The following is a 22,834-nucleotide window of genomic DNA, read 5'->3' on the forward strand; positions in this document are numbered from 1 at the left end:
TTTTAAAAAATCGATGTCAAAATTTGCTTTTTACATGTAATTTGGAAAATAAAATTCTAAACAACAACAAAAAAAGAAATAAAGACGCTTCCAACTCTCATATCTATGATGCAATGCTCCCTACCATGTAGAAACCTATGAAACTATTTGTTTCATTTCCCCAACTACCCAGTAAACTCATGGAGAGCAAGGATTCTTTCCTCCATATCTTTTGTTTCCTGCATAGAAACCATTTTAATGCTAAGCATAAATAGGCATTTATTAACTTCTTGCATTTGGCGACATCGAAGTACTTTGAATTGGAAAAAAGAAAAGAAAATAGTAGATCTTTAATAAGCGTTTGACAAATGAATGCATATATCTCTAGGTCTTTCAAATCAGTCTTCTTCCCAGCTAAGCATGGGCTTTTATTGTAGTGTTCATAATGAATTTTCTAAGTACATTCAGAAAAGGGAGTGAAAATAAAGTTTAAATGCTCTTGTGTATTAATGGCTCTCTCTACTCTGCCACCATGAAACAAGATGTTTCCTCCAGGTTAAGCTTATCTCCTCTAATCTCACCACCATGCTGCTAACTCAAGCCTTGGTGGACACCACTTTCTTCATTTTCCTCTCCCCTCCAGTTAGAGGGCTGAAGGATGGAGTACCAAACTCTTCCCAATGCCTTCCTTTATAGAGGCAGAACCTGGACTTTTTAGGCCATTCTACTCTCCATTTTCTACTCTGCCTGGAACAAGATACCCCTAGTTTATCTGTCCTCCCATCCTTACAGCTTTCTTTTGTGTGCTTCCTCCCCCTATTAGATTGTAAGCCCCTTGAGGGCAGGTATTCTTTCTTTTTATTAATTGTATCCCCAGCACAGTGCCTGGCATATGTAGTATGTGCTTAATCTTTATTGGAATTGGATGTAGGGTACCTAAGTTGTTGTTGTTTGGTCCTGTCCTACTCTTCATGGATCCCTTTTTGGAGGGATTTTCTATGTAAAAATGCTAAAGCGGTTTGCCATTCCCTTCTCCAGCTCATTTCACAAGTGAGGAAACTGAGGCAAATAGGATTATGTGACTTGCCATGGATCATACCTCTAGTAAGTGTCTGAAGCCAGATTTGAATTTAGGAAGATGAGTTTTCCCAGCTGCACGGCCTGAAGCTCTATCCATTGTGCCCCCTAGCTGTCCATGGTACCTGTGAGCCTGATGCAATTCTGTAGGTAAAATAAATTCCTATAACAACAACAAAACCCTACAACGGCTGTTCTCATATTACAAAAACTATTCCTTCCCCATCTTGGAATCCCTGGTTTCCTTCAAGACTCAGTTTAAGTGCTTCTTTCTAAATGACGCTTTTCCTGGTCCCACCCCACTTATAACCATACCCCCTCCCAAAACTGTCTTATTTTCATGCATACATAAACATGCACATATTCTACATATGTGGGGCAGCTTGGTGGCTCAGTGATTAGGGTGCCAGGCATGGATTCAGGAAGACATCCTCCTGAGTTCAAATCCAGTCCCAGATACTTAGTAGCTGTGTGACTCTGGGAAAATCATTTAGCCTTCTTTGCCTCAGTTTCTTCATCTGTAAAATGAGCTGGAGAAGAAAATGGCAAACCACTCCAGAATCTTTGCCAAATAAACCTCAAATGGGGTCAGGAAGAATTGGACATGACCGGAAAAGGACCAAACAACAAGAAGTCTGCTTATACTTTTATGTGTATGTGTTGTCTCCCCTAATGGAATATAAGCTTCTTGAGGGCAAGGTCTCATTTCACTTTTGTCTTTGTATATGCTCTGGCCTAGCACAGTGTTTGCCACATAGTGAGTGCTTAATAAATGCTTATTGGCTGATGTCTATCCTTAGAGCTTAAATCAGACAGGTCCTTCAACAACTTGTATAACTAACACTATAAACATCTTTACTTTCCACTCTTTCTGTAACAGCTACTGAATTACTACTTGATGGGGAGTATAATGGCACTTTACTACAGGCTTAGAAACTTAGGTTGTTTGACGCTGATTAGGTTAGGCAACATTCACCTCTTTTGTTTTCCCATTTCTGTTGCCTTTCACTCCTTAATCATATCATGAGCCTGTTTTTTATTTTTGTTTTTGGCAGGGCAATGAGGGTTAAGTGACTTGCCCAGGGTCATACAACTAGTAAGTGTCAAATGTCTGAGGCCGGATTTGAACTCAGTTCCTCCTGAATCCAGGGCCAGTGTTCTATCCACTGTGCCACCTAGCTGCTCCTTAATAAAGATGTCAGCTCCACACTTGAAGGCCTGAGGAAGCCTTTACTTGTTCATTGACTACCCTTTTTGCATTCTGACCTTTATGCTTTCTGGATATATTTTACTTTTTAAGTATTTTAGTATTTAGTCAGTTGGTTTTGAATTTGGTGCATATCATTCTGTGGTGTGTTAAATGGTTTCCATCAATGAATATATTTTGGTGTATATAATGGTGCTTCTCTCCAAGTATAAATGTTACTTCCACCAGACAAATTGAAGACTCATAGGTAACACCACCTAGGTTTTTTAGGCCTTTGGGCCATCACCAGGTAATAGCACGGGAGGCACCCAGTGGGACTCATGTTACTTCTATCACCTTTGGGAGAGACTTTGTCCCTTGCTCCCATCTCCCATCTCCCATTTCCATTTACAGTAGAATCCACTTGCCTGGATTATGGCACATACCTCTATTTTCTGCTATGTGGGTGGCTGATGGCTTACTTGAACCTGAGAATTTAGAGGCATAGTAGAACTAAAACTGAGCTGGTGTCCACACTAAATATGATACCAGTACGATGAGCCCCTTGGAAGCTGCCATGCAGCTTAAGGAAGAGGGGAACCAGACCAGGTCATAAACTTCCATGCTGATCAGCAGTGGGATAGGGCCCCTGAGTGGCCTCTGAACGAACTCCCTGCCTGGGCAAGACAGGGAGACCCAGTCCCCCCAAAACAAAACCCAACAAAAGTATCTGAAGAGTCTAGTGAGGGAGGAGCACAGCACAGCACCTCAGGCAAGGAAGCCCCCTCCTCCCAGCCCTCCATCACCCGACCTTTCAGTTCATACAAAGAATGGCCAATTTCTGTCTCCTCTGAGTTTTTCCTTTTCTCAAATCAGATTTTTTTGGGGGATCACAAAATAACTTCCTTGTTTGGAATTCCTCATAAACGTCTGTGCTGAGACAGGAATGTTATTAGATTGCTTTATTATCTGTAATGTACTGTACTCAGACAGAGACACACTGTGACTGGATGATGTCTTTCTTGAACCCTCTTATTAAATCAGCATGGTGAGATGACCCCATTTCCTGTTCTTGGACATTTGACATGAGTTCAGTGAGACCCTGGAGATGTGAAAGGCGCTTGGGGGTGAGATCTGTTACTTCTTACCCAAAGCAGCCTTAACTCTGTAACTGATGATTTTGTCTTCTTAGCTAACTTGTTTATCTTAACCAGCCTCTTGCCCCCGTTTTAAATTCTCCTCTTTCTAGGATTTTGTCAGGCTTCAATCAGCCAGCCCAATCTAAACTGAAATCCATCAATTAGTATCTTAAAAGAGGAAAAATATCCTTGAAAACTCAGATTCCTTATTTCTTTCAAACCTACTCAAAACGGCTTCTCACTTTACACTGTAGGAGTTGGATATGTTGAATCAACATCCTTTTAGTGACATTTGGGTGTTGTTGTTTTTAATTGTGTGTGTTTTTTAAATGTCGTTTCAGATTGTTGAATCATTCTCAACTAGTAGGCAAAAACAGGAAGTGTAATTTAAATTAAAATAATTTAAAATGACCCCCTTAATATAGTTAGCATGACAGAGCTTGCTTTCACAATAAGGTATTATTACATGTCAAAGTAATTGTTTTTTTTTAAAAGAATCAATCTTGCTTTTGGTGCTTTTGTTGGGAAAAATGTAAAAGTATCTGAAACTGTTTTCAGGTTTGGGGGAGGGGGTGGTCATAAGGGGAGTAGTAGTAGCTAACAGAGGCAGTTAGCTGGTATGGTAGATAGAGTACCAGGCCTAGAGTCAGAAAGATCTGAGTTCAAATGTGACCTCAGACACTTACTAGCTGTGTGACCCTGGACAAGTCACTTAACCTTTATTTGCCTCAGTTCCTCATCTGTAAAAGGGAGACATACTGGAGAAGGAAATGGTAAACCACTCCAGTAATCTATGCCAAGAAAACCCCATGAACTTTCAGACATGACTGAACAACAAGAAGTAGCAAACATTTATATGGTGCTTACCATATGCCAGGCACAATGCTAAGTGCTTTATAAATATTATCTGATTTTATCACCACAAGAATTTTTAGGTGCTATTATTAACTACATTTTACACACGAAGAAACTGAGGCAAACAGGGGTTAAGTGACTTGTTCAGGGTCACACAGCTAGTAAATGACTGAGGCCATATTTGAACTCTAACAATATCCACTGGGCCACCTAGCTGTCCTTGGTTCAAATTATTTAATAAATTAATTTTGCAAAGGGCTGGGTAGTGAAGCACGCTACATAGTTAAAGGTTGAATTAGTAGACCTGTATTATTACTGGCTCCAAAATTCCCACCATGCAATGCAGCAGCAGTCTTATTCTAAATACAGTGACCCTTGGAGATACAGGTGTGGTATGGAGGAGAGCAGGTATTGGGAGTCTAAGAAAACTGGGTTCAGATACTCTTCCCTGCCATTTCCCATATGTGTGATATTGAGCCATTAGTTACTTTTCTCTGAGCCTCAGTTTTCCTACTCTGTAAAAGTAAGAGAATTGGACCAAATGATTTGTCCAGTCATTTTATTTTTTTTTAATTTTTTTTTTTTTGGTGAGGCAATTGGGGTTAAGTGACTTGCCCAGGGTCACACAGCTAGTAAGTGTTAAAGGTCTGAGACCGGATTTGAACTCAGGTCCTCCTGAATCCAGGGCCGGTGCTCTATCCACTGCACCACCTAGCTGCCCCTGTCCAGTCATTTTAAATCTAAATCCTATGAGTAGGAACCAAAATAAGTACTTTGCTCAAATATTCTGGATTTTAAATGACAGTCTGCAAATGGAACATTTTTTTTGGAGGATGTAGGGTCCCCTGGCTCTGTAATAAAAAAAATGGGAGGAGTATGCCTTTCAACTTAAAACTGATTATAGAAAAAAAATGAAAACTGCTTTTTATTCTTTTTGTTGTTGTCACAAAGGCTAGCCTTCTAGGTGCAGGAAAGGGAAAAATAAAGAAACAAAAGTCATTTCAAACAAAAGATATCATTAAAAAATTTAAAATACCAAAATCTTTTAACATACATGTTATTCTGTGGCTATAAGTACAAAGGGATCAAAGTGTCCAGAACAAAGTATTTACTACAGTATGTGGTTTTGAGTGCAGAAATAGCAAAGAGAAACCAGATAGTTTGAACATAAGGTGAACTCAATAGGTTAACCTACTCATTTTAGGGTCAAGTTTTTGGCTTTTAATGTGGATTTTCACCCCAGATTTAGGATAAGTAATTTCCCCCTTAGAACTACATTTTTAAATGAATCTATAAGCTTTTCCTAGGGATCTATGTTGTCAGGTACTCTGCCAGGCTCTGGGAATCCAAAAAAAAAAAAATAATAAGACAGGCATTGCCTGTGAGGGGCTGTCTCATGTAAGTGAGTTTGGATGCTTTGTGAACCCTAAAGATTTGACATTTCTCAAATACCATGAGGATGACCTGAAGATGGCTGAATATGTGGAATACTGTATATACTGCTAGGGCAGCTAGGTGGCACAGTGGATAGAGTGATGGACCTGGAGACAGGAAGACTCATCTTGCTGAGTTCAAATCTAGCCTAAGACACTTATTAGATGTGTAACCCTGGGCAAGTCACTTCACCCTGTTTGCCTCAGTTTCCTCACCTGTTAAATGAACTGGAGAAGGAAATGGCAAACCACTCCAGTATGTTTGCCAAGAAAATCCCAAATGAGATCACAAAGAGTTGGATATGACTGAAACAACTAAACAACAACAATAATATATCCCTCATGTCAGTGGAATCAAAACTCAAATAGAAACTGATCTTGCTCCTGCATATTGAGGGAAACTAGGTGGCATAATGGATAGAGCACTAGGCTTAGAATCAGGAAGATTCATCCTTGTGAGTTCAAATCCCACCTCAGACACTTACTAGCTGTGAGCCTGGGCAGGTTACCTCGCCCTGTTTGCCTCAGTTTCCTCATCTGTAAAATGAGCTGGAGAAGGAAATGGCAAACCATCCCAGTATCTTTGCCAAGAAAACCACAAATGAGGTCATGAAGAGTCAGACACAACTAAAAAATGACTGAACCAAGTATATACTACTCACTCAGCAGGCACACAGAACTTGAGAGTTCCAGATGTGAAGAGAGAGACTATTAAATGAGGCTCCAAAGTAAGGGAACTATTCCTGTAATCCAGTAGTTCTTAATTTGTGTGTGTGTGTGCTATGGGCCTCTTGGACTGTGTGGCAAAGCCATAGACCCCTCCAGTGTTTTTAAAGACAATGTTTTTAAAGACAATGTTTTTAAAGAACTAATATATCCAGGATTGCAAAGGAAACCAATTATATTGAAATGCAATTATCAGCGTATTTTTTAAAAAACAAATTCAAAGACCCTCTGTAATAGATGCATAGACTTTAGGAGTCTGGTTAAAACCCCTGCTCTAGACTCTAATTTTATATTTCCCAGAAGAGATACCAAATTCAGCTTTTGGCCTTTGCTGGGCAAACCCAATGAAGAATTCTCAGTTCCTTGATCATAAACATTGACTTCATAGACTTAACATTCTGAAGTTAGGAAAGACTTCGGAGGCCACCTCACCTAACCCTCTCATTTTGCAGATCTGAAGCCCAGTGACACCATACTTGCGCTTGCAAGGGCCATTGTATTTAGACCAAGCTGACTTACCCATAGTCACAAGGGTCAATATATTTCCACTGCTTGCTTAATATTTGGCCATCATTTTTGGCTCTTGTGAATTCATTGGGCACCTGTGTTTCCAGATTGTGGATAATCAAAGCTTCTGACCTTGAGTCATGTGAAAATAGTGCCCTTCTCAAAAGACCTCATGTCTAAGTGCTGCAGAAGCCCAAGATTCATAGTTGTTGCTCAAAGGAATAGTCTCATTTACCTGTTTTAATGAGTTAGTAAAATTTAGTCATTCTTTCTTCTTCCCTGTGGAAAATAAAATCACTGCCATGGAAATCTGCCTTCTAAGATAATATCTATCTTATTAATTTAGACGGTGTTGTGGGGAAGGATCAAATGACATAACTAACCCCTGACAGTCTCACTTAATCTCAGCTTTGATGTAGCCTGTGGAATTACTTCACAATTGGATAAAGGGGAGTTGTTTCTGTGAGGTACTGCTGGGGAAAGTGTGTAATCAGCAATTAAGCAGTTCCCATCGAACCACCAGCAGCTGAACCTCCTTTCTGATATCAGAGAGAAGGAGGGGTAGGGAGAGAAAGGGGAGATGAAGAATAAGAAAGGGGGGAAGAATAAGCGAGGGGAGAAGGGAATAAGAGAGAGGGGGAAGAAAATGAGAGAGAGGGAGGAGAGAATAAGAGAGAGGGGGAAGAAAATAAGAGGGAAAGAATAATAAAAAGGGAGAGAGAGAATGAATATGAATATGAATAAGAATAAGAATGAATATATTTCCACAGCAAGGCTTTCCTTTTGTGGGGAGGAGCAGAGATAAGGGTCCTGAGGTTTGAGTCTTTCATGGCAATGTCTCTCCTCTTACATATAACCCACATGGTTGTTAAAGCCCTGGGGATATGCCAGGGTCATAGCTTCTGATCATTCAGAGACAAAGGTTTCCCTGAGCTGGAAACTGGAATTCCTTTTTTTTTCCAGACACGTGACAACTCACCCTTAGGTGTTTTTAGACATGCATGGCTCTGTGTGTGGTTGGCTAATCCAGACTTGGCATTTTATAGAGGATGAGGTAAAGTTTTCCATTAAATGACAGTGTGCGTGTGTGTGTTTTCTCTTTTCTCTTCAGATGAAATCATGCACCAGGATATCGCTCCCCTCTGTGCCGCTGATATTGAAGACCAACTGAAAAAGCAGTTTGCTTACCTGTCTGGTAAGTGTGAAAAGCCCACAGTGGTGATAGGGTGGCCAAATGGGAGAGGGGACAGAAAGTGATGGCCTATTTAGTTTGTGAGCTCATCAAGAGTCTTTCTTCGTTTCCCTAGGGCTTAACATACTACCTGCCAGGTAGTTGATGCTTAATGAATGCTTATGAACTATTAACTATTTCCATGGGGTAAAGATACTTGTACTATTGGCTCTTCCATTTCTAACTTATTCCGGTTTATGAACATTCAGCCCCCGTACATCCTCAATTCCCAATCAATCCATTCTGTACCCTGCGTAATGATGAAAAATATGCTCAACCATCACTTCTGAAATTCATGAAAGGAAGATATCTTGAAACTGCATTTTATTCTGATTAAGTTCTATTATAGGGACTCAGTTTTTCCAGGAGTAGGATGTGTTGGTTCTACATCAAGGTGATAGGAAAAACTTTGCCCAGTGGTTTGGTGGCAGTGAGAACAAAACACAGACAGCGCACATCACAGAACATGCTGTCAAAGTGGAGAGTGATCAGGAAAGGAATAAGCATTTATGGAGTGCCTACTATGTGCCTGACACTGTGCTGAGCACTTTACAAATATCTCATTTGATCCTCAGAACAAGCCTATGAGGTACCTGTTGTTATTATCCCCATCTTACAGTTAAGGAATTGGAGACAAATGGAGGCTATTAACTTGTCTAGGGTCACCAAGCTAGTATGGGTATATTGCTGGATTTGAACTCAGGTGGTCCTGACTCCAGTCCCAGAGCTCTATCCACTGTGCCATGTAACTACTTCAAAAAGGAAAAAGGAAGGGAAGAGGGACATGGGGTTAAAGGAGTTGTCCAATTTGTTCTTTCAGTTCTCTCCTTTTTGTTTTTTGTTTTGTTTTTTTAGTAAGGCAATTGGGGTTAAGTGACTTGCCCAGGGTCACACAGCTAGCAAGTGTCAAGTGTCTGAGGCCGGATTTGAACTCAGGTACTCCTGAATCCAGGGCTGGTGCTTTATCCACTGCACCACCTAGCTGCCCCTTTCAGTCCTCTCTTAACCCAGCTCATGAATGTTAAGTTCCCATACCTCTTTGGTTTCTATGATGCCTCTGAACTTTTTGGCAATGCAACCCAGATTTACCTGAGCAGGGTCAACACGATCATAGATTGAATGATAGCAAGTGTTATAAAGCACTATGAGGTTTGCCTAGCATTTTGCAAATATTATCTCATCTTAATCTCATAACAGTCTTGGGAGATGCATTCTGTTCAGTTAGTCAGTAAACATTAAATGTCTTCATGCATCAGGCACTGTGCTAAGCTGGGTAGTACAAAGAAAGGCAAAAGACAGTCCCTGCTTCCAAGAAACTCAGAGTGTAATGAGTGAGACAATGTGAAAAGAACTATGCACAAACAACAAATAGATAAATTGGAGGTCATCAGCAGAAGGATGGTACTAGTGCTAAGGGGGTTGGGGGTGTGATGTATAAAAAGTTAGATATGAGGGGGCAGCTAGGTGGTGCAGTGCATAAAGCACCGGCTTTGGATTCAGGAGGACCTGAGTTCAAATCCAGCCTCAGACACTTGACACTTACTAGCTGTGTGACCCTGGGTAATACCTCATTGCTCTGCCAAAAAAAAAAAAGTTAGATATGATTTCTGGGTAGTTAATCATTTTATTAATTATAGCTAGTGAATAATTAATAAAAGAATAGGCATTTGGCCTTCTCTCATAAACCAGAGACCCCTTGTGAAGGCTTCTTGAAGTTTATATGCCCTTGGAAGAATGAGTGTTTCCATCAGATGACTATCAACTCTGATTGGTTAATAAGAAGAAAATTAATATTATAATACTAGGTGGGCTTATTCTAATGAGGGGCTGGGGGTGGCATTCTTACTCCCAGACCACCCCCAGCCTCTGGCAATCTAGACAAAGGCTCTACCCCACAACCAAGTCTGAGTAAAACACAATGTACTTCCCCAGTTTGGTGGGGTCTGAACAGGATTGAAGAGGATGTTAAATCCAAATCATTATCAGCCCTATTCTCCAGAGGCTGACTTGGCCTGATAGAAAATGAGGAATACAAGGGGAAAATAGGAATAGCAATGGAAATAGGAAGGGAAAAATCTGGACTCTCTCCAATATTAACAATTGGTTATTTAATAATCATTTCTTTCAAGCATAAGTCTTTTGGTAGATGGTGGGACTTTAGGTTTGACTTTAAGGAAGCCAAGAGGTAGAGAAGGAAGAGAATTCTAAGCATGAGGAACAGCCATGGGAAACGGAACATTTTATTTAGGAACTGCAGAGAGGCCACTCTCATTGGACTGTGCAGATGGCAGAGTATGTGGAGAAGAGGAAGGCATAAGGAGACTGAAAAGCTAGGAAGGGGCTACGTTGTAAAGGTCTTTAAAAGTCAGAGGATTTTATATTTGAACTTCAGGGTGAAAGGAAGCTTCTGGAGCTGACTGAGAAGGGGGATGATGTGGGACCTGAGACTTAGAGGAGAGAACGAGGAAAGACATGGGAGAGTGGCCAACCAGCAGGCTATTGCAGTAGTCCGGATGGGATGACCTAGACTAGAATGATGCCCCTGTCAGAGGAGAAAAGAGCAGCACTATATAAGAGATACTACAAAGTGAAAAATCGCCAGGACTTGAGAATAGATTAGATAGGGGGCAGCTAGGTGGTGCAGTGGATAGAGCACGGGCCCTGGATTCAGGAGGACCTGAGTTCACATCCTGCCTCAGACACTGGACACTAGCTGTGTGACCCTGGGCAAGTCATTTAACCCCAATTGCCTCACCCCCCCCCAAAAAAAGAATAGATTAGATAGTGGGGGTGAGAAAAAGTGTTGTCTAGAAAGAAACCTAGGTTTTGAGCCTGAGTAACTGGGAGGATGGTCAGACTTTCAACTGTAATGGGGAAATTAGGAAGAGGGAAGGGTTTGAGGGAAAGTTAACAAGTTCCATTTGAGTCATATATTTTTTTTTGGCGGGGCAATGGGGGTTAAGTGACTTGCCCGGGGTCACACAGCTAGTAAGTGTCAAGTGTCTGAGGCTGGATTTGAACTCAGGTCCTCCTGACTCCAGGGCCGGTGCTCTATCCACTGCACCACCTAGCTGCCACCCATTTGAGTCATATTGAGATCAAAATGTTTACAGGCCATGCAGTTGGAGATGTCCAGTAAACAGATAGAGACGCAAAACTGGAGATTAGTTTAGGACTGGATAATTCCTGTTTTATAGATGAGGAAACCAAAGCAGACAGAAATTAAGTTACTTACCTACATGGCTAGCAAGTTTCCGAAAGGGGATTTGAACTCGTCTTCCTAACTCTAGGTCCACTGCTCTATCTATTATGCCCCCTATAGGCAGGGACTTCAATGACCATCTAGTCCAATCCCTCTGCCATTTTAAAGGTGAGGAAAATGAGGGGCCAGAGAGGTTAAGTAACCTAGGTAAGGTGACACGGGTATGACTCTGATTGAAAACTAAATTAAAAACGAAAACTGGGACCAAATCTAATGTTCTTTCCATTGCACCACCCTGCCTATTTCCTGCCCTGTAGAAGGATGAAGGATAGGGGACAACTGTTGAGGACTAAAAGATAAGTGAGAAGAAAAAATAAAGATCTTCCAACTATAGACAGATACTTAGTTCCTTATTCAGATTCCATTGGATGGGCAGCACCTGCAGTGTTGGTTTTCTTTCCTTGAGGATGATTTCTCATTGTTGTCCTTTTTACCTTTTCTGTGCCAGGTAAGTTGTATACCTCTTGAACTGGGACTCGATCCACTCTTCCACCTCCTCTTCCTCCCCCTCTTCCCTCCCACTAAATAGATATTAGATTCATGTAACTAGTAGAGACCTGCAGGTTCCATTGTTACACAGTTACTCTTGTTTATATATCAAGGAGTAGGTCATGTTATGATCTCTTGTTTCCCAGCCTCTGGGAAAATTTTCATGCAATGAGGTTTTGAACGCCCTTCATTAGCAGAACGCAACGAGAATATCTTCACTAACAGCTCTGATAGATGATTGTTATGTATTGCTGTTTTATCTAGACTGGTCCATCTGCCAAGAGTCAATCAGAAAAAAATATTCTTTCCGTTCATTGAGAGAGAATCGAGGGCTGAGATGTCATTGTTTCAACAGCTCAGGCCTCTGCCTTCTCTCTCTCTCTTACCACCTTCTAACAATTATTGCCCCTGTTTTTCTTTGCCAGCAGAATGAAGCCCTTCCTCACCTGCCAATCCTACTCTCATGTTCACACCTGTGAGGCAGTAGGTCCAAATTTTTACCCCACAACTAGAGCACTTTTGGGCTCACCCGCTTTCCCTCCACTATAGAGCTACCCCAAGACTTAACTGTTCTTGCCTGGTTAGTGCCTCTTTCTAGGTACTATTTCTATTCATACTGCTTTGTAAATGATTTTTGCTGTTGTTCAGTCATGTCTGACTCTTCATGACCCCACTTGGAGTTTTCTTGGCAAAGATACTGGAGTGGTTTGCCATTTCCTTCATCAGCTCATTTTACAGATGAGGAAACTGAGGCAAACAGGGTTAAGTGACTTGTCCAGGGTCACACAGCTAGTAAGTATCTGAGGACAAATTTGAACTCCTGAAGATGAGTCTTCCTGACTCTGGACCAGTGCTCTATCTATCCACTGTGCCACCCCACTACTGTGTAGATAAAAATTTAGAATGAAGTCTTTTTTTTCCCCTTTCTTTCTTTCTTTTTCTTTTTCTTTTTTTTTTTTTTTTTGCAGAGCAATGAGGGCTAAGTGGCTTGCCCAGGGTCACACAGCTAGTAAATGTCAAGTGTCTGAGGCTGGATTTTACCCCAGGTCCTCCTGAATCCAGGGCCAGTGCTTTATCCACTGTGTCATCTAGCTGCCCCTTAGAATGAAGTCTTAGCAGATCCCCTGTGTGGGCCATGTGAGGTCTGGAGAGACCTGAGAATAAAGAAGTAATAGACCGGTAATGTCAAATGACAAACTGTAGTATCTAAATTTGAAGGACATTGTTGTTTAATTGAAGAGAATCTGAAGAGGGGGGAAATTAAAGCAAAAAGATAGGCCCTCTCAGGAACGTTTGTATAGAGATGAGAAAGACTTAATTAGTATTCAGACACTTGAAAGGGTACCAGTCCACTAATTCCTGTCTGCCAATAACAAAATAACAGAAAATGAGTGAAAATATGGGGGGGGGATGGTGGTAATCACATTTATCAGTGATATGTTACCATTATTATGGTATTATGACTCAGAGTCAGGAGGACCTGAATTCAAGTCTTGCCTGTAACATATTGTGGCAGGGTGACCCAGTCCAAGTCACTTAGCTTCTCTAGGACCCAGGCAGTTCTCTAAGAATATTGGTAAAACAGTTACCAGTCAGCTTTAGTAAGACTTGGAGAGCTATAATATCCAAGTTTTCCTTCTCTGTTTTCCTCTGTTCCATTAACTGTAAAAGGGGAGTTATAATAGCACCTTCCTCCTGTTGTGAGGATCAAATGAGATAATAATTGTAAGGTGCAGAGCACAGTTCCTGACACATAGAGTGATCTAAATGCTTGTTATTGTTGTTATGGTTATTATTATTATTATTATGGTTATTATAGATGCAAGGTGCATTGGCATTTTACTGGTCTTTAAAACAGAGGATATTTGAAGGGCAATTTGCATAACTCAACCAGAGCTTTCTTATATTATATCCAATTTCTCTGCAGATGTCATCAAGTCCTAGGGTTTTCTGTGATGCACAGTTTATTAAAAGTGAACTTGCTACCTCATAAGAATGAATTTATTAAGTGCTTACTGTGTGCCACGTGCTGACACTTTTACTCTGAAAAAATAAAAATATTTGTATGTATGTACACACACACACACACACACACACACCACTTTCCTTACAATGGCTTCTTTTATTTTCCCACTTAACCATGAAGGGGTTTTCCAATCTAGTTCCACATCTATTTGATCTACAGCAGACATTTTTTTCCTAAACTCCTAGTAGGTGTATTTTCAATCAGCCTTTTAGGTCATCAGCCTATGAATATTTATTGAGCATCTGCTTTTTGTTACTGTGACAGCTGTTTCAAGGTGACTGACCCATGGATAACTCCACTCCCTTCCCGATCCCTGCCCACTATTAAGAACCAAATTCAATAGATTTTCTTTCCGTGTGAGTCTTTACAATGTTTTAGGAAACAGTGTTTTGTTCCAGACCATCACTTTCATATCTTGTCCCAGGAAGATTAGTCCAATGTGATGCTATTTGTGGGTAAATCCTGTCATTATTACTACCTTAATTCTATTTTTGTGCAACAAATACTTATAGGCAAAATACTTTGCTGGGTAACAGGGAAAAATAAAAAAAAACAAAAAACAAGAAAGATACAAAACTAAGATTTTAAAAAGGTTCACAAAAAAACAAAATAAAACAAAAAACAAAAACTGGGGCAGCTAGGTGGCACAGTGGATAAAGCACCAGCCCTGGATTCAGGAGGACTTGAGTTCAAATCCAGCCTCAGACACTTGACACTTATTAGCTATATGACCCTGGGCAAGTCACTTAACCATCATTGTCCTAAATTTAATTAAATTTTTAAAAAAAGAAGAAATCTGAAGTATGGGTAGGATTTCAGTAGACTGAAATGGAGGAGTCAGGCAGAGGGGAGGAGGAAAGGTATTTCCTGAGAAGCCCAGTGTGATTAGAGCATCTAATCTATGCTGAGAACAGTGAGAGATAAGCCTGTAAATGAGTTGGAACCAAACTATGATGAACCTTGATCACTAAGCCAGACTCCCAAGGAGTCACTGAAGGCTTTTGAGCTGTGGAATTATGTGATCTGAGCTATGCATTACAAATGTTATTACGTAGCATTTTGTGCAGCTTCCCCGATCTTGCTAACCATTTCCAGCCCACTTGTTGGTTGGTCATGGACTTGTAGAATTTAAAGCCAGGAAGTAAAAAAAACCAAGCTACAATTTGAAACACGGTCCTCTCTGTAAATAGTATGACCCTATTGCCATATTTTTATTATTTTTCTGGCAATTCTGAAACAGAAATTTCCTTGGTCTAGGAGATTTTAAAGCTATATCATTGTTCTCCTTCTCCCCCACCATTGTCTGAATGTCTCCTTCCTGTTTATAAAGTATGTAGCCTCAAATTGCTTGTTCTTTTAAAATAGCAATCATATTTTTTTCAGATTGTCATTTCCATAGAGAGCTGTCAGGTCCTATAGTGTAGACTCAGTAATACTCTATTAAATGTGCTTGTCTGTTTTTTTAATCCCTCTAGGGAGTTCCATCCTTCTGGTTAATTCATCTCTGAGATTTGTTTCTGGATATTGCAGACGAGATGAAGTACAAATTAATTTGTCCACAGACATGAAATTTAATTCCTCAGGTTACTCTGCTTTGCAGTGTTTTCCTGTGGCCTAGATCACCACAGTAGAAGAACATAATGGTTACATTATACAATGCAAATCTTTGTCTTGTTGGGGGAAAAGAATCTAGCATGGAAACTCTGTGAAGGAAGCAACTGCCTTATCTAAATGTGATTTCCAACAAGCACAGGAGATATTTAATAGATATTTGACTAATTGTATGGAATATCATAGTTTCCCTTTTATGTGGACAGATGTCACAACCTATTCAAGGGTTGTGAGGGGGCGTTGGGGTAGTCAGAATGACTAGAACCTCTGTGAGACCCAGGGGAGTGGCTTATGATGAGATTTTTTAGTATGTCTATACAAGATGCTGCTAAAAAATAAAGAGCCTTTTAAAAACTTACATTCCAAGCCTTACATATAAATGTTGGCTCCTTCAAATGACTCACCATAGGTAGCTATAAATTTATTCCAGTGAACCACTGGACCAAACCAAGCCACTGAACCAAACATTTTAAAAATTTACATTTTGAAAATGCTTTCAGATCAATACAGTGACCCACAAGATCACAGACAACCAATGATGAAACATGCAACCCATCTCCTGTCCAAGGTGATAGACTCAGGGTACACATTGAGATACAGATTTTTTGGACATGGCCAATTTGGGAATTTATTTTGCTTGACTGTGTACTTGTTAAAAGGGTTTTATTTTTCTTCACTTTCTTCCCAAAGTTGAGAGAAATGTGAGAGGAAGGGAAAATAGATTTTTGTTTTGTTTTGTTTTGTTCATCTCGGTTGTCAAAAGAGTCTCATCGTTTGATATTCGTGTCTTATTTTTTACTTAGTTTGATAATAATAGTGATATTTGAAAGCACTTTAAGATACACAAAGTACGTTACATTTGAGCTGTACAACAACTCTATGAGGTAGGTGCTTCAGGTATTATGACTCCCCTTTTTCAAATGAAGACACTGAGGCACTGAGATGTATCTCATAAAGGGTCATACAGCCACTAAGTAATTGAAGTAAGATTTGAACTTGGGTCTTCCTGACTCTAAGCCCACCTTTCCATCTTCTGTGTGCACTGCCTCACCTTATTTCACTAGACTTGGCTCCAGTTGACCCATGCCTGTTTTTAGACATTAAATCCACCTTCAAAGGATAAAAATTTGCACCTAGTTAGGGAAAAAAATAAGGAAAAATATGTGTGCATAGCACAGTGACAGCAATATTGTTCTATGAAGAATTGTAAATGACTTAACTGTTCTCAGTAATATAATGATCCAAGACAATTCCAAAGGATGATGCTTACTATCCACCTCCAAAGACAGAACTGATATTGATTGAACACAGACTAAAGCATACTATTTTATATTTTATTTCTTTCCTTTTTTTCCCTTTTATTTGAGTTTTCTTACACAAAATGACTAATATGGAAATGTTTTACATAATTGCACATGTAGAACCTATATCTGATTGCTTACTGCCTCAGGGAGGGGAAGCAAGGGAGGGAAGGAGGAATAGAATTTGGAACTCAAAACTTTAAATAAAAATGTTTATTATAAAAAAAAGTTTTAAAAGACGAGCACATAAAATAGCTAGGTGGTGCAACGGATAGAAAATTGAGCCTGGTGTGTAGAAGACCCGACTTCTAGTCCTTCCTCAGACATTTAACTAGTTGTGGTAAGTCAGTTAACCTGTCTACCTCAGGTTACTCAAGTATCTTTAAAATGGGTATAATAATAGCATCTACCTCCCAGGATTGTTGTGAAAACAAAATCGGATAACATTTGTAAAATGATTTGTAAACCATAAAGCGTTATATAAATGCTAGGGTTTTGTTTCCCCCCCCCCCCAAGAACATAATCATTTAACTATCAACAAATCACATTCAAAGCAGACTCTGCAATTCAGTGGGGATATAAAGATTATTTAGGGTTGTTTTGTTTTTTTAAGGACATGGTTCCTGTCCTTGAAGAACTTATGCTCTATTAAAAGGAATATATCACGTGATCAAATTAGAATAAGACCAGGTAGGAGGAGAAAGAGGCAAGGAAGAGAACCGGGTGAAACATTCTGGGGAAATGAGAGGAGGAAGTAAACACTTTTTGCTTCTAAAGGAAGGTTCAGAAAAAAGAAAAGGGGTCTGGATCTGTGATTTCATTCATACAGGGAACTCCCAGGTGAGGAAACACTCTCGACCAATGCAGATTGGCACCTTCTCCCCAATTTATGCCTTAGAGAGTGGCTTAGAGCAACTATTCAAAAGAAAAGTTCCAAAAAAATATTCTGAACTATTATTCTATAAGAAATGATGAGCAAGATGCTGTCAGGAAAACCTGTAAAGACTTACATAAACTAATATAAAGTGAAATGAGCAGAATAAGAAGATTGTACACAGTAACAGCCAACTGTGTATGGCTTAGTTATTCTCAGCAATACAAAGATCCAAGACAATTTCAAAGGACTGATGATGAAAAATGCTATCCATCTCTAGAGAAAGAACTGATGGAGTCCAAATGCAGATTAAAACATACTTTTTTCTTTATTTTTCTTGTTGTTGTTGTTGGGTTTGGGGGGATTATTTTTGTCTGTTTATATTCACAGAATGACTAATATGGAAATATGTTTTAAATGACTACACATAACCTATATCAAATAGCTTACCCCGTCAATTTTGGGGGGGGGAGGCAGAGTTGGTTGGAGAGAATTTGAACCTCAAAAATTGTTTTAAAAACAAATGTTTGCAAGGGTACAGAAGAGTTCCAGGGAACTCATGATGGAAGAGGATCTCCAAATCCAGGGGAAAAAAAAGAACTGTGGAGTATAGATACTATTTCTTTTGTTTTTGGTGCTGTTGTTTGTCTATTTTGAGGTTTCTCCTCATTGCTCTGATTTTTCTCTTATAATATGACTAATGCAGAAATATGTTTAATGTTATTATATATATGAAACCTATATCCGATTACCTGCTGTCTAGGGGAGGGGGGAGGGAGGGAGAAAAAAATCTGAAATTGGAAAGCTTGTATAAACAAAAGTTGAGAACTATCTTTACATGTAACAGGGAAGAAATAAATAAAATACTTTATTTTAAAAAAAACAAATGTTAAAGATTGATTTTACATGTAATTGGGGGAAACAAAATATTAAATCATCTTAAAAAAACAAAAAATATTCTGAGCAATGGGATCTCCATTAGAATAAATATCATCTCTTTAGATGACTATTTTGTAACACAGCACTACTTAGATACATTTGATTATTATAATAATAGCTATAATAGCCACTATTTTTATAATACTTTAAAGTTTGCAAGACACTTTACAAACATGATCTCATTTTATCCTCACGATAACCCTATTAGGTCGGTGCTATTATTATCCCCATTTAACAGTTAAGTACTCTGAGGCAAACAGAGGCTAAGGAACTAGCCCAAGGTCACACAGCTAGTAAGTGTCTGAAGTTGAATTTGAACTTAGGTCCTCCTGACTCCGGGCACACCGTTCACCTAGCTGCCTCATGCTTGTTCAGTTTAGTCCCAAACATACCTCCTACAGTCACAAGAAAATAAGCCAAGAATCGGTACTTATTAAAAGTATACAGCAGAGACTGTTTTGCATTCTAGGTGGCACAGTGGATAGAGCACCAGCCCTGGAGTCAAGAGGACCTGAGTTCAACTCCAGCCTCAGACACTTGACACTTACTAGCTGTGTGACCCTAGGCAAGTCACTTAACCCCAATTGCTTCACCAAAAAGAAAAAAAATGTATACAGCAGAGACTGTTTTGCATTCTCCTTTAAATTTCATGTTAACATGAATAAGAAATCATTTAGCCCAACCCCTTTCATTTAAAAAAATAAGGCATCAAGAAGGAGCAGCGACTTCCCAAGGTCCCATGGTTGGTATAAGTATTAGAAACAGCATGCACACCCAGTGACACTTATTCTACTACTCCACAGAGTTCATCTCTATGACAGATTGTTTCCAGAGTCTCATTATAGCAGAGGGTCTTAACCTTCTGTGTGTCATGGACACCTTTGGGAATATGGTGAAGCCTGTGGACCTCTTCTTAGAAGGTTTTTCAATGCATAGAATAAAAAGCATAGGATACAAAAGAAAGTGATCATATTGAAATAAAAATGAAAATTTTTCCTATCCAAGTTAAGGAACCAACCCCCTGCAGTCTATCTACTTTGGTTAGTGGACCCCACGTTGAGAACCCTTGGTCTCTAGCACAATGCCTAGTGAATTGATTGGGCTGCCATGAAAAGAGGTGTGTTCCCTGTTTGAATTTAAGAAAGATGTATTTTCTCCCAAGATTACACAGTAATTTGTAAGAGAGCACTCGTTTGGGGAATGTTTATTTATTCTTTTCATGAATATACCTCCTAAAGTCACAAGAAATAAACAAAACAAACAAATTAAAAAACAGCTGTGATGCAGCAGGAAGAAATGAGTGTGTAAGTCAATGATGTTAGTGAGTTCACACCTTACTAGGTGTATGACCTTAGGTAAGTTAGAGTACCTCTCTTCCTCATGTGTAAGATGTAGCCAATAATATTGAAACTGCTTACCTTAAATATCATTGGAGAATTGTTGGGAGATGTTTATGTAAACTATAGAGGACTATATACATGTCAGATATAATCATTCTTTTTTAAAAATCATTTTATTTTTCCCCAGTTACATGTAAAGACCATTTTTAACTTCCATTTTTGACAAATTTTGAGTTGCAAATTTTCTCTTCCCCTTCTTCACCTTCTCCCTCCCTGAGATAGTAAGCAATTTTAATATAGGTTATACATGTTCAATCATGTAACATATATTATCATATTAGTCATGTTGTGAAAGAAGACAGAGATACAAAGTGAAAATACAAACATAGATACACAAATACAGAAAGTGAAAAATAATATGCTTCGATTTGTATTCAGACTCCATCAGTTCTTTCTCTGGGGCTGGATATCATTTTTCATCATGAGTCCTTTGGAACTGTGTTGAATTATTGTATTGCTGAGAAATAGCTAAGTTATTTGTAGTTGATTATTGAATAATGTTGCCGTTACTGTATACAGTGTTCTCCTGGTTCTGCTCACTTCACTTTGCATCAGTTCATATAAGTCTTTCCAGGTTTTTCTGAAATCCACCTGCTCATCATTTTTTATAGCAGAATAGTTTTCCATCATAATCATAGACCACAACTTGTCCAGCCATTCCCCAATTCACAGGCATCCCCTCAATTTCCAATTCTTTGCCACCACAAAATAGCTGTTATAAATATTTTGTACAAATAAAATAGGTCCTTTCTTCTTTTTGCGGGGGGTTTCTTTGGGATGTTGACCTAGTAGTAGTATGTAATTATCATTCTTATGGGCTTTTCTAAGTCTCTCTAAAACTTATAGGATTTGGGGAAATTATTGGGAGATGTTCATGTAAACTGTGGAGGACTGAGTGTGTGTGTGTGTGTGTGTGTGTGTGTGTGTGTGTGTGTGTGTGTGTGTGTGTGTGTGTGTAATATATAATTATCATTCTTATAACTAAATGGCCTCTTCTAAGTCTATCTAAAATTTACCCTTGGCATCAGCTTCTCTGTTACCCAAACTGTACATGTGATACTTTGAGGAAAACAAAAATGACTTTAATAGAAGAAACATAAAACACAATTTGAAGATCCATAGAAAATGTAGTGTTTTTGTTGATAGTAGAATGAGTCACTTGGTTGGAAAGCTCCTCATAGTTAGGAAAATGGAACCACAGCTTTCCTGCCTTAGGTATTAGGATCTGGGTATAGAAGTTTAAGTTGGAGTTTAAGGAAAAGATTGAGCAGAATCCTTGTTTGCATTTTTTAAAAAGGCATCCTTTATATTCTCACTGGATGAGTTATGTGTCATCTGCCATGCAGGCCATGAAACTTGGTCTACATTCTCTAAAATGACTGTTTTGTAAATAATAATGACCTACTTTTAGAGGGATTCTCTAAGAATCATTCAAGAGCTTTTTTCAGATTGTTTGGCATTATTTTGCTGCAAACTGCTTCACCCCTGCCCCACAGTATATACTTCTACAAGGAATTCATGAGGTGAATGCTTTATTTTGCTACACCAAGGAGGGTGTGTTTAAAGAGAGCATTCGACTGAAGACTGTGTTGTGGTGGAAAATGCATTCAATTCTAGGACCTGAATACAGTGCCCACCTTTTTTTCTTTACTATCTGTTTATCCTGGGGCAAATCCCTGAAGGTTATTATTATTAAGCACTATTGTTTTCATTTTTAAAATGAGGGGATTGGACAGCTAGGTGGTGCAGTGGATATAGAGTACCAGCCCTGGATTCAGGAGGACTTGAGTTCAAATTTGACCTCAGACACTTAACACTTACTAGCTGTGTGACCCTGGGCAAGTCACTTAACCCCAATTGCCTCACAAAAATAAATAATAAATAAATAAAAATTAAAATGAGGGGATCAGGCTTGGGGATTTCTAACATTTCTTTCAGCTATTCAGTCCCCTGATCCTTGCAGTGAAGACTGCTTTTACTACTCCTGAAAGTCTCTACCAGGCACCTTAGTCTCTGAACAATACAAGTTCAATGAAGAAAATCCCTGACATCAAGTTCAAAAGGTATTAGTCCATCACAGTAGATCAATACACAATGTTGATGATACTGCTTCTCACCAATGCAAAGGTACAGAAGAGTTCCAGGGGACTCATGATGGAAGGGGATCTCCAAATACAGGAAAAAAAAAGAACTGTGGAGTAGAGACGCTGATTGAACCATACTATTTCTTTTGGTTTTGGTGCTGTTGTTTTTCTATTTTGAGGTTTTTCCTCATTGCTCTGATTCTTCTCTTATAACATGACTGATGCGGAAATATGTTTAATGTTATTATGTATATATATAACCTATGTCAGATTATCTGCTGTCTGGGGGAGGGGGGGAGGGAGGGGAGGGAGGGAGAAAAATCCGAAATTGGAAAGCTTGTATAAGCAAATGTTGAGAACTGTTTTTGCATGTAACTGGAAAAAAAAAACTTTTATCAGAAAAAAAAGGTATTAGTCACAAATAGAAACATCATTGGAAGGGTGAGTACATCAGGGAGATCTCGTATTAATCTGACTTCACCAATGAACTTGATTAAGATTATTGGACATGGGTCTTTATTGGAAAGTGTTGAGGGTCACCCACCCATGGAGTGTGCGCATGCCTGTTGTCATGCTAAGAAGTCACAGGAAACTTGGCAAGTGACTTTCTGAAACTCAGGAAGACAAACAATTAGAGGAGGATCTGTCTGTGTGATCTATAATAGGAAGTTGACAAACCAGCCTGTACTCTTGTACTTCCTTTTAGCCTTTAGAA

General features: G+C 39.2%; 1 protein-coding gene across 13 annotated transcripts in view; it reads left to right on the top strand.

Moving 5' to 3' along the window:
• Positions 1 to 22,834, top strand: part of MCF2L (MCF.2 cell line derived transforming sequence like) — a 397,307-nt gene that overhangs the window by 241,081 nt on the left and 133,392 nt on the right. For all 13 annotated transcript variants that reach the window (XM_043992544.1, XM_043992546.1, XM_043992552.1 and 10 more), the window contains exon 2: positions 8,014 to 8,097. In XM_043992544.1, the coding sequence (XP_043848479.1) occupies positions 8,022 to 8,097 (76 nt within the window). In that variant the 5' untranslated portion in view covers positions 8,014 to 8,021. The remainder of the gene's footprint in view (positions 1 to 8,013; positions 8,098 to 22,834) is intronic.

The sequence above is a fragment of the Dromiciops gliroides genome, chromosome 3, assembly GCF_019393635.1.
Source record: "Dromiciops gliroides isolate mDroGli1 chromosome 3, mDroGli1.pri, whole genome shotgun sequence".
In the NCBI taxonomy this organism is placed as follows: domain Eukaryota; kingdom Metazoa; phylum Chordata; class Mammalia; order Microbiotheria; family Microbiotheriidae; genus Dromiciops; species Dromiciops gliroides.